General features: G+C 37.6%; 1 protein-coding gene across 1 annotated transcript in view; it reads right to left on the bottom strand.

Annotated features, from left to right (window-relative positions):
- LOC150090811 (myc box-dependent-interacting protein 1-like) overlaps window positions 1-12,979 on the bottom strand; it is a 250,695-nt gene that overhangs the window by 128,305 nt on the left and 109,411 nt on the right. Inside the window, exon 4 of the mRNA XM_090380153.1 lies at window positions 4,687-4,781. Coding sequence (XP_090236279.1) covers window positions 4,687-4,781 — 95 coding nt within the window. The remainder of the gene's footprint in view (window positions 1-4,686; window positions 4,782-12,979) is intronic.

The following is a 12,979-nucleotide window of genomic DNA, read 5'->3' as shown; positions in this document are numbered from 1 at the left end:
ATTTTTGTTCTCTTTCTGCTTCATAAAATGTTTAATCTTATGTTTGTGTTATGTAGCAGTTTATTTAGAATTAGTATTTAGTTTTTTCCACAATAGCTTTGCATTCTGCACTACAATCGTTGATAATAAGTTTATTAGTTTTAGAAAAAGAAAGCTATAGAGAGTCTATTGCCTGATATTAATAGACCAGATGGTGACCTGTGTTATAAATAATGTTCAACACTATTTAGTGTTCTCTTGTAAATTTTGGACAGTTGAGTATAATATGGGAGACTGCTAATTGTATGAAAATGGGAAGTCTTCTGCCCTAAGCAAGACAAAGCAAATAATGTTTGTGCTCAGTTCTTATTCTGGTCAGGCCTGCTTCCTCTTGTCTTTACGATCTTTCACTAGCACTTCAGAGTTGTAGTTTCTGTTTGATCTGCAAAAATTTATTGCCAATTTGTTCTCATTTTTGCTGTGATTGTTTCAGGCTGCTCATTCAGATAACAAAATTGTGGTGGGTGTGTAGTATCTTGAAATTTGGAATGACAGAACCTGTTGTTTTCACTTCTCATCTGCTTATTTATTTCCACTTATTCCAATGTGTCCTGGATCCCAGGATACGCTGGAATATGTAGTTATTAGTTTGTTCAGAATTTACCACAAGATTAGAAAGGCAATTTTGATAGCATGAATATAATGCTGTAGAGCTGAGGGAGTCTATAAAGATTATACCATTTGGTAGGCATACGAGTGATATATGATTGATGGTCAGTTGTATGGTATGAAACTTGGCAGTGTAAATGGCAGTATAATTACTGTATTCTATCGGTAATCATTGTGATAATACTACATTAGAAAACTTTACCACAGTGCTTACTTCATCTTCTGTTTTGGAGTAGTCTCTGTATATACAGGTGCAATGTGGAAAATTGGGTTGTAGTGTGCAGTTGTTGAAACTGCTCTCCGAGAGTATAGAGTATTTTTCTCACTCACAGAGGTGAAGGACAGTTCTGGTAGTACTGCATTTAAAGATGGAGTCAGATGTTTGAGCAAGATTGCTATTCTAAGTTCTGCTATTCACTGTGCAGGAGCAAACTTGGTGTTGCATGCTCAACCATTAATAGGCCTGCTGGGATTGAGTGTGCTCTATATAAGTTTTCCAACTTGATTCATACATGGTTTTCCATGCTGAATGGTGAGCAATTTATTTTGGCTGTTAAGCTCTGTCAGTGGATATGGGCTCATTTCCTTGGAGGCACAATAAATAAAAATATGTAACAATAAAAAAAAAAAAATATATATATATATGTTAAGCTCTGTCACCTAAGTTGTCATAAGCTTAAGTTTCTACACACAAGCTTTGTACGTCATGTGTGATACATTCCTAAAAGCTATGCAAATTTGAGCAGGTTATGTCCTGCTCATCATGACGGACAGGACATAACCATTTCAAAGCACTTCATTTTATTGAGTCATAGACAAGCATTCCATAATATGTATAGCAGAGTGTTTCAATCAACTTATCTTTGTTGCAGATAAGACTTTCAAAACATTCAGTTTCATTAGACATGCTGTTCTTAAATATTTTATAAGTTCCAAACATGTCAAATTTTTTTAATCTAAGATTACTCCTAAAAATTTGATTCTTGGTGCAACTGGGATTGCCTGTGCAATTGGGATCACCTAACTTTTACTCTGGGTCTAGGTTATGTTTCCCACAAAAAGCTAAGCCAATAGTTTCAAAGAAAGAGTTTAAAACTGTCGTTTTTGGCCCATGTGCTCACTTGAGTGATTACTCCTTACAGTTTCCATCCAACTGTTTGGTGTTTTGGAAGTGGAAGGTGCTAAAATCATCTATGTACAGGGCAGCATTTATAATATTTGGTATCTGTTCCATTATAATTTATCTGTATAGTGAATATGGTTATGCTAAGGATGGATCCCTGTGGAACATCCTCTTCCTGGAGAAAGATCTCTAAGAGTGTGGTTTGCATCTAAACTTGAAATGTCTGGTACTACATACCAAAGTTCCAAGTACATTGGAAAAATCCTCTCACACCAGTCTATCTTTCTCTTCATCAAAGCAAACCATGAACAAGTGTTCTTTTCTTATGAATGCATTTTATATACTATTTTTTATTTGTACTAAGAAATCTAATATTGATCAATGTTTTCTAAATTCACACTGTACCACATTAATCTTTTGTTAATCATCTTTTCCATATGGCAAGTATAGACCATAGGATGTAGGGAAGCTAGACTCTTGCAGCCTTTAAAAAAAAAAAAGAGTGCAATGGGGTAGTAGTTAATCAGATTTGTAAGATCTTTAACCATGCTCTGGGAAAGCAAAGATTATAGCAACATGCTATTTATAAAGAAATTCATTTTTCATATATAATCTGTTGTATCGCAGTAATAAAGATGGCGATTTCTCTTCAGATTTTTTTAGCATCATATAGTGAATACCATATAGACTTCCTGCATTTTGTTTGGACTGAGCTGGTGTCCTTTGTGGCTCCAACGCTGTTAGAGAATGAAAGTATGGAACAGAATTCTTAATGGAAAAATTCAGATTGTGCATTTCTGCTAGTTTTTTATACTTCTGGAAGCCTAAAGAATAAAATGTAGCCATAGATACCCTGGTAAAAGTTTTGCAGAGGGCATATGCCAAATCCTTAGATTCAGTTGTCTTTTCCTCATCAGTTAAGTATTGGGAATTGAGAATTCTGATACTTGTTCATATTCCTGATTTTATTCCATACAGTTTGTGTATTCGGGAGCTACTTATTATATACACCTTGGATCTAACAAATTAGATTCAGGATGCCTTTTCACATGCACACCTGTTATATATAACTTTTGCTCCTCTTGAGCTAGAGTATTTTGTGTTATGTCAATTATAACAAGATAAAACTGCTGTTTAGTGGATTGTCATATACCAGCCATTCAAGGATAGGGAACAGAGTCAGAGAACAAATGGAAAGATATATGGAGGTGCTAATACCTATTGGGAGATGCACACACGTGTCGTATCATTTAAGATAGCCAAGTTATATCTATTAGTCTTTCTATATTTCAGAGAATTCAAGATGAGTGCTAGAAAACAATTCCAAAGAAATGTTAAAGGAACTCTCCACATTACGGTACATATTGTACAAACTGAAAGTCTCTCCGAATAAAAACCAAAATATGCTCATGAAAGGTAACCTCACTATCAAATAGCCACCAGTAATAAAAGATCAAGAATATGCTATAGCCCATTCTACAAGTGAAAAACACTCAGGGGTCATCCTTAATTATAAATTATCATTTACTCCATATGTAACTTATCTGGGGATGATGTTAAAAAATTCACAGGCATGATAATCAAAATCTCACACATGGACTGGGGCATCAAGAGCAAAGCCCTAATGCTACTCTACTAATATCTTTCTTCTCATTGTCATGTCCAAAGCCAACAGTCAGTACTACATATCTATGCTGACCAATTGAGCTCCATACAGAAGCAAATGTTCTCATCATCATGAGCCTATTGTATTGTGTCCATACCTGCTCTACAGGTCCAAGTTACAAACAAGCTAATAGAAATTTGGCAAATGCTTTTTCGGCTTTCTGAACCCCAAATCCAACACAAGGTTTCAAATCTGGCACATATACTACATACCTACCGATAAGTCATGGCTCCATTAGACAAAATTTTCTCAGCGCCATCTTAGCAACTCCCAGCTCTGCAGCTGTGTGGGGAACTGGACACTTGGTCTCACATCCCCCACATTTTCCCCCAATATGATGTACACCAGGCAGCTCACAACAAAACTAAGAATCAATACAGTATTCTAAACCTATGCTATCCACATCTTCAAAAAGCACAAAGCAATAAACTGCAGATATACACCTAGCTCAGAACAGCTGAATACCAGATCATTACCTGCTAATCCTGCAACCATCAGCTGACAATAACTTGTCTCCTATATGGCTTCCATATTCTCCTACTGGCTTGGCCTCTCATATCAGTGCTTTAACCACTTCCCTCAATTCCTCCTGCTCAGATCTCTCTCTCTCTCTCGCTCTCTCTCTCTCTCTCGCTCTCTCCTGTCTTGCAGTACTGGCCCACAACCACTGATTTTCTTTGGTGTTTCTCCAGACTTTTTAACTATTTAGATGCTCTGGCTATGTTCAGGCATTTCTGTAATAAGTGGGAGTGTTATTTGCATGAGACCAAAAAAAAAGCAAAAAAGCAGGATAGTAAGATGCTGTAAGTGGGAAAATTTAATGGAAGTTAAACTGTAGCAATAGCATGATCAGCAATATACTCATTTCCCAAAATCAGGAAAGATGGAATGTACCTCCTGTTTGTATTAAATAATACACCTAAAGTCATCTGAAGATGGTTACATGTTACATGTTGATTATGAAGACAAGTGATCAGAAAGATCAAAAAGGGAGTGATGATAGAAGAAACAAAGAAAGATAAACATAAAAATTGTGGAAAGACTGCAGGAACTGTTTAGCTTAATTCTGCTACTATTAGTTTACTTCTATGTTCAATATTCTACATACCAATGTCTTAATGATTTTCTTTTATTAAATATTTTAGTAATTATGAATGAAGGCTAAATCTTCACCTGCAATTATCTTTTGATGTGCCTACTTGTATTTGACTGAACTTCACAAATATAAATATGGAGATGATGCTTTTACCTGCGCTTTAACTGGTATCTGGTCATGTTCCGACCATTCTGGCTCGTACAATTCACATATGGTTTCCATTAGACTTTTACTAGCAGCTTGCATTCCTAACAAAAACAAATGATATGAATATCAATATCTTTAGTTAACATTAGTTACAAAAGGCAAATTAAGAGAGATAATTAAAACAGTAATGAGTTTCAACAGTTGAAAGTACTGAACTCAGCTATTAAAAACAGTAGTCTATTAAAATTACTGGCGCCTCCGTAGCCAGGTGGGCAGGAGCAGTAGTGCATAGCACACGCTTCTTGATTAGACCGGGGTTAGAGCCCGTACCCACCAAATACGGAGGATGCGGTAGGTAAGGGAATGACCACCGCATATTCCCTGCCTGGATAAAGGGTGAGGGTTGGCGTCAGGAAGGGCATCTGGCCGTAAAAATTGCATGCCAAAACAATAAAAACGCTGACCCCATATAATAATGGGAAAAGGTGAGGACAAAAAAAAAAAAAAAAAACTCTATTAAAATTACTCAGCTATTAAAAACAGTAGTCTATTAAAATTACTCAGTATTAATAGTAACAAGCATCCAGTTAACATGAGTGGTCAGTGCAATGTTGAGTCTGTTTGGTGTGACATAAGCACTGGTGAGAGCAAAAATGAGAGCAGCAGTGCATTATAGCCCTAATGACTCTGAAAAGTACAATAAACTGTACAAAGAAATAGTGGACCAGTAAATCAGAATGTCTTATAATGGGAGAATTTAACTTTCCACATAATGACTGGAACTTGTGGGTTGGTCACTCACAGAATTGCAAGACTTGTGAATTTATTGGATGACTGTTTTCTACAGCAGCATGTTAGAGAGGCAACAAGAGAGTAATGCTACTGATCTGATTATCAGCAGTGATCACAGTGTATTGATGTGGGATTTAATCAGAGATATAACTACCATCAAGGGTAAAGGGAAGGGTTTTTGCTTTTGTAAAGGTGACTACAGTGGTCTCAATGCTCTACAGTTTTTAAATACTAAATGGAAAGCATTCCTTGAATGCTTTCCATTTAAGCTACTAGGAATCATAGAAGCTACTAGGTTTTTCATACCAACTAAGAAATACTGTTCAAGGTTTAGGCCTAAATGGATGTCAGATGAACTAATGAGACTCATGGCAGAGAAGAAAAATGCACGGGATGCATAAAAATTATCAAGCGACACAAAAGCCTATGGTAGATATAAGCTAGTCTGTAATCAAGTCACAAAAGAGCTGAGGCAAGTGAAGGCAGATTACAAGAAATGTCTGACAGAGAATACCAAGAAAAGCAGCAAAGACCTCTTTATTTATGTAAACTCTAGAAGGAAGGGGATGAATCAGATTGGTCAACTTGATATCAATGGTTCAACTGTTGATGATCCTGCAGATTTTGCTTTCATAAAAGGTGATAAAATGATCTTAGACAGTTTTTAAATTCTTTTCAGCAGGATCAACTACAAATTCAAAATGAGAAGCATTCAGGGAACTAATCATAAAAGCTAGTAGGCTTTTTATACCAACTAAGAGAATCTGCATGGCAGCATTATCCCTGCCTCTAATATATCTAATGACATTACTGACAAATAAAGGGAAGGCACCTTTTACTATCCATACTTATTAAGCAAGCATTCTAATTACCATCTTAGAAATATTAAAGACCCTTGAATAACACTTGCTAGACTCAAGATTAATAAAAACTAGTTGAACATGTTACATTCATTGACTGTTCTGGACTGGATTTCTTGATGAACATTGACTGAATTTCTCAAGCTTTTCCTATATCCTTGACAGCACTTTGAATAACTGGTTTTGACTAGTGATGCTGACTCCCTGACTGGACAACTCATTAGATCAAGACAGACTTCAGAATAGGAACTTCTAAGGATGTTGTGAGAATATACCAGGGGATCTTCTCTTTTTTCTATCTTGATATGCCATCCTGATTACATTGTTTAAAAAAATACTCTTAGTGGCTGGCTCTCCAAATGCTGACAACATTTGGTGTGTGTGTGTGTTATGAGACAAGATACTAAATGGCCTACTTCCTTCATAGTGAGAAGGATCTTCTGCTGGTATCACTTGCTTGGGTTATCAGTGGCATGAAATTGCTAGCATCCACTGGTATTACACTACCTCCAGTGGATGCATTTATATTTATTATCATTTTTATTTTTTCTTTATCTTGTGTAAGACAGTACGTGTATAGCTGTGGCATGCATCTTCATAGTGCCAATGGGTACCAGGAAGTAGCTTCCTTGGTGATTACTGCTTTCTGCTAGCTAAATGACCAGTAACAACTAAACACCGTACATATATTGCACAAATATAACACCACACTCATTTCTTGCCATTTTACAAAGTTCTGTATCATCACAGTGTATGAAGGAAAAGTTGAACTAACCTTCAGGAGTCATCCACTTGAACAATATCTTTTAGTCCATCGACTAAGAGATACTGTTCAAAGTGTAGACCTAAACAGATGGCAGCTGATATTGTTTTTAATTACAGAGAAATAAATTGTGTTTAATATTAAGTGTATTGTAGTTTATACAAGCATATTAATATAAATAATGTAGGTATATACTTATTAATTTTTCTCTCTACTATTTTGTTTTTTGAATCTATCTTTTTATCAAGTTATTGAGAATTTAAAAAATTAGGAGATAGACTGAACTCATTACTGTTATAGCGTTCATTGTTTAATGGCCCCCCGGGGGGGGGGTCCACATCTACACTATCATTGATATAGTGAGTAACAGTTCTAACAGGGAAATTGTCAGTCCCTCAATGCTCGTTATAACCAAGTTCAACCGTACTAACAAAAAATAAAAGGAAACTAGAGTTACTTCTGAAGGTTAAAACAGCTGATTTTTTTATGTGAGATTAAAATAGTAGATATACACAGTGCAAGAACTAAGAAAATTAATTTGTTTGTGCCCATTGAGCAAGCGTTTGACAGTTAAAACTAAATCACAGATCTGACATAGTGCAGGACCTTCAACCATATACAGCAGGAGGGAAGAATGAGTTACACGTGTATACACAGTTTGGCCATAGTATTACTATGCATGAGACTAGTGGCATGGAAGAAAAATGCATGGAATAATTATAAATTATCAGAGAACAGAAACAAAAATTACACACAAATTAGTCTGCAATCAGGCCATTAAGTGGGGGAGGAGAAGGTTGGGCAAACTAACAAAGATCATAAAGTCTGTTTCTATTAGAATGAGCAGCAGTCTGGAAAGCAAGGCAATGGAGATTTCTAGGACTGCTGGGAGTCATAGTGGTACAAATAAATACATGGGCTGGGTTAGGGTAACTAAGAGTAGAAACAGGTGCATGTATACTTCCATGTAAACTAATGCTAGAAGTATAGTTAATAAATTTAATGAGCTTGAAGTGCTAGTCAAGACATCAAAGGCAGATATTGTTGGGATATCAGAGACGTGGTGTCACACAGACATAAGCAGTGCAGAACTGGAATTTGGGGAGTACAATGTGTACAGAAAGGATAGACAGGACAGGAAGGGTTATGCTGTTAGTTAAGAAATAAAATCTAAGGAAGTACATCCAATTGATATTGGTGGACAATGCAATGTTGAGTTTGGTGTGACATGAGCACTGGGAAAGGAAAAATGAGAGTAGGTGTGTGTTACAGGCCTAATGAATTTGATGAGTATAATGAGCAATTGTACAGAGAAAGAGTGGGCCAGTAAATCAAAATGTCTTATAATGGGGGATTTTAACTTTCCAGATATCAACTGGAACTTGTGGTTTGATCACTCGCAAACTAGCAAGACTTTTGTGGATTTATTGGATGACTGTTTTCTACAGCAACATGTTCGAGAGGCAGCCAGAGGGAGCAATACTCTTGATCTGATTATCAGCAGTGATTATTCATGCATTAAGAATTTACAGATAAAGGAACCACATGGTGACAGTGATCACAATGTACTGACGTGGGAATTACTTAAAGATGTAACTACCACCAAGGCTAAAGGGAAGGGCTACTGCTTTCGTAAAGGTGACTGACTATATGGGTCTCAGACAGTTTTTAAATTCTGTAGAGTGGGATCAATTGATGATGTTACCAACGTTGAATTCTAAATGGGAAGCCATCAGGGACTTAATTTTGGAGGCTACTAGGCTTTTCATTCCAATTAAGAAATGTTGTTCAAGGTTTATGCTTAAATGAATGTCAGATGAACCAATGAGGCGCAGAGAAGAAAAATGTATGGGATGCGTATAAAGTATCAGGTGACAGAGAAGCCTATGGCAGATATAAACCAGGGGACACAGAAGCCTATGGCAGATATAAACCAGTCTGTAATCAACTCAAAGGAGTTTAGGCAAGCGAAGGCAGATTATGAGAAATCCTTGGCAAAGGATGCAAAGAGTTCTTTAGTTAATGTAACGTCTAGAAGGAAAGGGATGAATCAGATTGGTCCACTTAACATAGATGGGTTGACTACTGATGATCATTCTCAAGTAGCTGATAAATTGAATGAGTATTTTGCATCTACATCCACACACGAAGAGTTATTCAATGCGGGGAGTGCCAGAACTTTATCAAACACTAACAGGGAACTAAGTGATTTTGTAATAACTCAGAGCAAAGTGGAGGAGAAATTGAAGTTAAACAAAAAAAGGCACCTGGGGTGGATGGGATTCTATCCAGTTAAATTAAAGAAGGCAGCAAAGGAAGCAAGCAAACCCATAGCCATAATTATGAGAACTTCCTTGGACTCAGGGGAGGTCCCCATGGATGGAGGTGAGCAATTGTATCACCAATTCACAAAGGAGGTTCAAAAGATGACACAAGTAACTATAAACCTGTTAGTTTAACTTGTGTTCCAGGGAAAACAATGGAATCGGTGGTTAAAAAAGCATTGCAGGATCACCTAGACAAGGCTGCAGTAATAGTTAAGACACAGAATGGGGTTGTTAAAGAGAGGCCTTGTGTGATGAACTTGATTGGATAATATGATGTGGTCACAAAGGAACTGGATGCAAAAAATAATTTTGATATCATATACTTCGATTTCAAGAAAGATTTTGTTCGATGTGGAAGACTGCTTTACAAATTGGAGCAGTGTGGCATTAAGGGCAAGTTGCTGCAATGGATAAAGGGATGGTTGAGTGGGAGAAGGCAGAGAGTGGTAATCAATGGACGTTGCTGTTTGTGGACTAATGATATTAGTGGAATCCTCCAGGGTTTGGTGTTGAGTCTATTGTTGTTTTGTCTATTTATCAAAGATATTGATCAAGGTATATCAGGTTTAATGTCCAAGTTTGCAGATGATACAAAGGTTGGCAGGGTTGTTAACAACAGTAAAGACGGTATGCTACTCCAACTGGATCTAGATAAGTTGAACAAATGGGCTGAGAAGTGGGAACAGAAGTTTAGCATTGACAAATGCAAAGAACTGCATATGGGTAGCAATAACCGAAGAGAAACCTACCAACTGTGTGGTACTACACTTAGGGAAGTGGTAAGTTAAAAAGACTTGGGGGTAATTGTACAGTCAAATATGAAGTTCACTGAGCAGTGCAGATGGGTTGCCAGGGCAGGTCATGGTGTCTTGTGAATGACGAATTCTGGTAGCAGGGATAGGGATGTGATTATCCCATTATAAAAGGCAATGGTCAGGCCACACCCAGCGTACAGGTCTGGAGGCCTCATTTTAGGAAGGATATAGAGTTGCTAGAATGAGTACAAAGAAGGGCAACAAGATTGGTGAGGGGAACAAAGGGGTGCTTTACAAGAAAGGCTTAAGTTCTGCAAATTGTGGCGCCTGGAGAACAGGCACCTGCGAGGTGATCTGATTGAGGTGTATAAGGCCTTGAATGGGTTGAGTAAGTTGAATTCTGATGGGATTCTTCCTCTTGCTCAGATTAAGAACCTGAGGGGACACAGATTCAAATTGAGGAAACACAGTTGTAGAGATGTGCGGAAGTATGCCCTTAGCCAGCAGGTAGTTGATTGGCGGAACAGACTTCCATCTTTTGTTGTGATAGACTAAATAAATGTAAGGATGAGCTGGACAGGCATTTGGAAAAAATGGAGGGGTAAAATGGGAATGTTTTTTTTGGCTGATGCTGCATAAGCTTGCTTTGTTGCATCGTATGCCTCTACTAATGCTAATGCTTTGAATGACAAAGAAAAGAATTCTTCACTTATATTAACACTAGAAGGAAAGGAATGAACCACCACACTTGACCACTGGATATAAATGGCATAACTACTAAAGATTCTGTTCAGATTGTTGCCAAATTACATAACAATTTTGCATTTACATCCACACTGAAGTTTATAGGGATGGGAATACCAAGACGTTATATCAAGTTATATAAAAGTTAAATGATTTTGTGATAACTATGAAGAAAGTGAAATAGAAGTTGTTCATGCTATAAGTAAATAAAGCAACTAGGGCTGATGGAAGCAATCCAATTTTACTGAAAGAAAAACAGTAAAAGAGGTAAGCAAACCTTGGGCCACAGGATACAGAGAATAATTACAGACCTGTAAGCTCAACTTCTCTTCCAAAGAAAATAATGGAGTTGTTGGTTAAAGAAGTATTATTGGCATTAGCATTAATAGAGGCATATGATGCAAGAAAGCAAGCTTATGCAGCATCAGCCAAAAAAAAAAACACTTCCATTTCACCCATCCGTTCATTCAAAATACCTGTCCAGCTGAGCCTTAAATTTATTTAGGCTATCAACTTCCACAACAAGGGATGAAAGTCTGTTCCACCAACCAACTACCCGCTGGCTAAATGCAAATTTCTGCACATCTATCCTACATCTGTCTTCCCTCAATCTGAATTTATGCCCTCTCAGGTGACTATTTTCTAAGAAAGAATCCCATCAGCATTGCTCAAACCATTCAAGGCTTTATACACCTCTATCAGATCACCTCGCCGGTGCCTAGTCTCCAGACACTGTAATTTGCAGAACTTAAGCCTTTCTTTGTAAGAGCAACCCTTTGTTCCATTCACTAATCTTGTTGCCCTTCTCTGTACTCGTTCCAGCAGCTCTAAATCCTTCTTGGAATGAGGCCTCCAGACCTGTATACAGTACTCAAGGTGTGGCCTGACCATTGCCTTATACAAGGGAATAATCACCTCCTTATCCCTGCTAGAAAAATTCCTGTATATCACTGACAAGACACCACGAGCTACTCTTGCAGCTCGTCTGCAGTGCGCAGAAAACTTCACATCTGCCTGTACGATTACCCCCAGGTCCTTTTCATTCTCTACCACTGTCAATGTAGTACCACAGAGTTGATACGTTGCCCTGGGGTTGCTGTTTCCCATATGTAGTACTTTACATTTGTCAATGTTAAACTTCATTTGCCACCTCTCAGCCCAACTGCACACTTTTCCAGATGCTGTTACAGCAGCATAGAATCAGTAGTGTCCTTAACAACCCTGCCAACCTTTGTATCGTGTGCAAACTTGGACATTAAGCTTGATATACCATCATCAATATTATTTATAAATACAGAAAACAATAATGGACCCAACGCTGAACCCTGAGGGACTCCACTAATAACATAAGTCCACAATGAGCAGTGTCCATTGATTACCACTCTCTGTCTTCTCCCCCTCAACCACCCTTTTATCCATAGCAGCAATTTGCCTCCAATGCCACACTGCTCCAATCAGTGCAGCAATCTTCCATGTGCAAAAGTCTTTCTAAGATCCAAGTATATAATATCAAAGTTATTCCCTGCATCCAGTTCTTTTGTGACTGCATCATAGTATCTAATCAAATTGGTCAGGCAAGACTTTCCCTTATCAAAACCATGCTGTGTCCGAGCTATAACTGAAGTCTTGTCTAGATGATCCTGCAGTGCTTCTTTAAACAGTGCCTCCATTAATTTTCTGGGAACAGAAGTTAAACTCACAGGTCTATAATTACTTGTGTCAGCCTTTGATCCTCCTTTGTGAATTGGGGTCACATTTGCACAACTCCAGTCTATGGGTACCTCCCCTGAGTCCAAGGAAGCTTTCATAATTATGGCTAAGGGTTTGCTTATTTTCTCTGCTGCCTCCTTTAATATAACTGGATAAATCTCATCCATCCCAGGTGCCTTTCTTGTATTTATCGTCAACAATTTCTCCTCCACTTTACTCTCAGTTATTACAAGATTATCTAGCTTACTGCCAGAGTTGAATACACCTCTGGAATTCCCCTCCCTGAATAACTCCTCATGTGTGAATGTCGATGCAAAATATTCATTTAGTTTGTTAGCTACCTGAGCA

The sequence above is a fragment of the Mastigoproctus giganteus genome, chromosome 1 (genome assembly GCF_048544385.1).
Source record: "Mastigoproctus giganteus isolate SK-2022 chromosome 1, ASM4854438v1, whole genome shotgun sequence".
Lineage (NCBI taxonomy): Eukaryota > Metazoa > Arthropoda > Arachnida > Uropygi > Thelyphonidae > Mastigoproctus > Mastigoproctus giganteus.
This window is presented reverse-complemented; position numbering and strand designations above follow the sequence as displayed.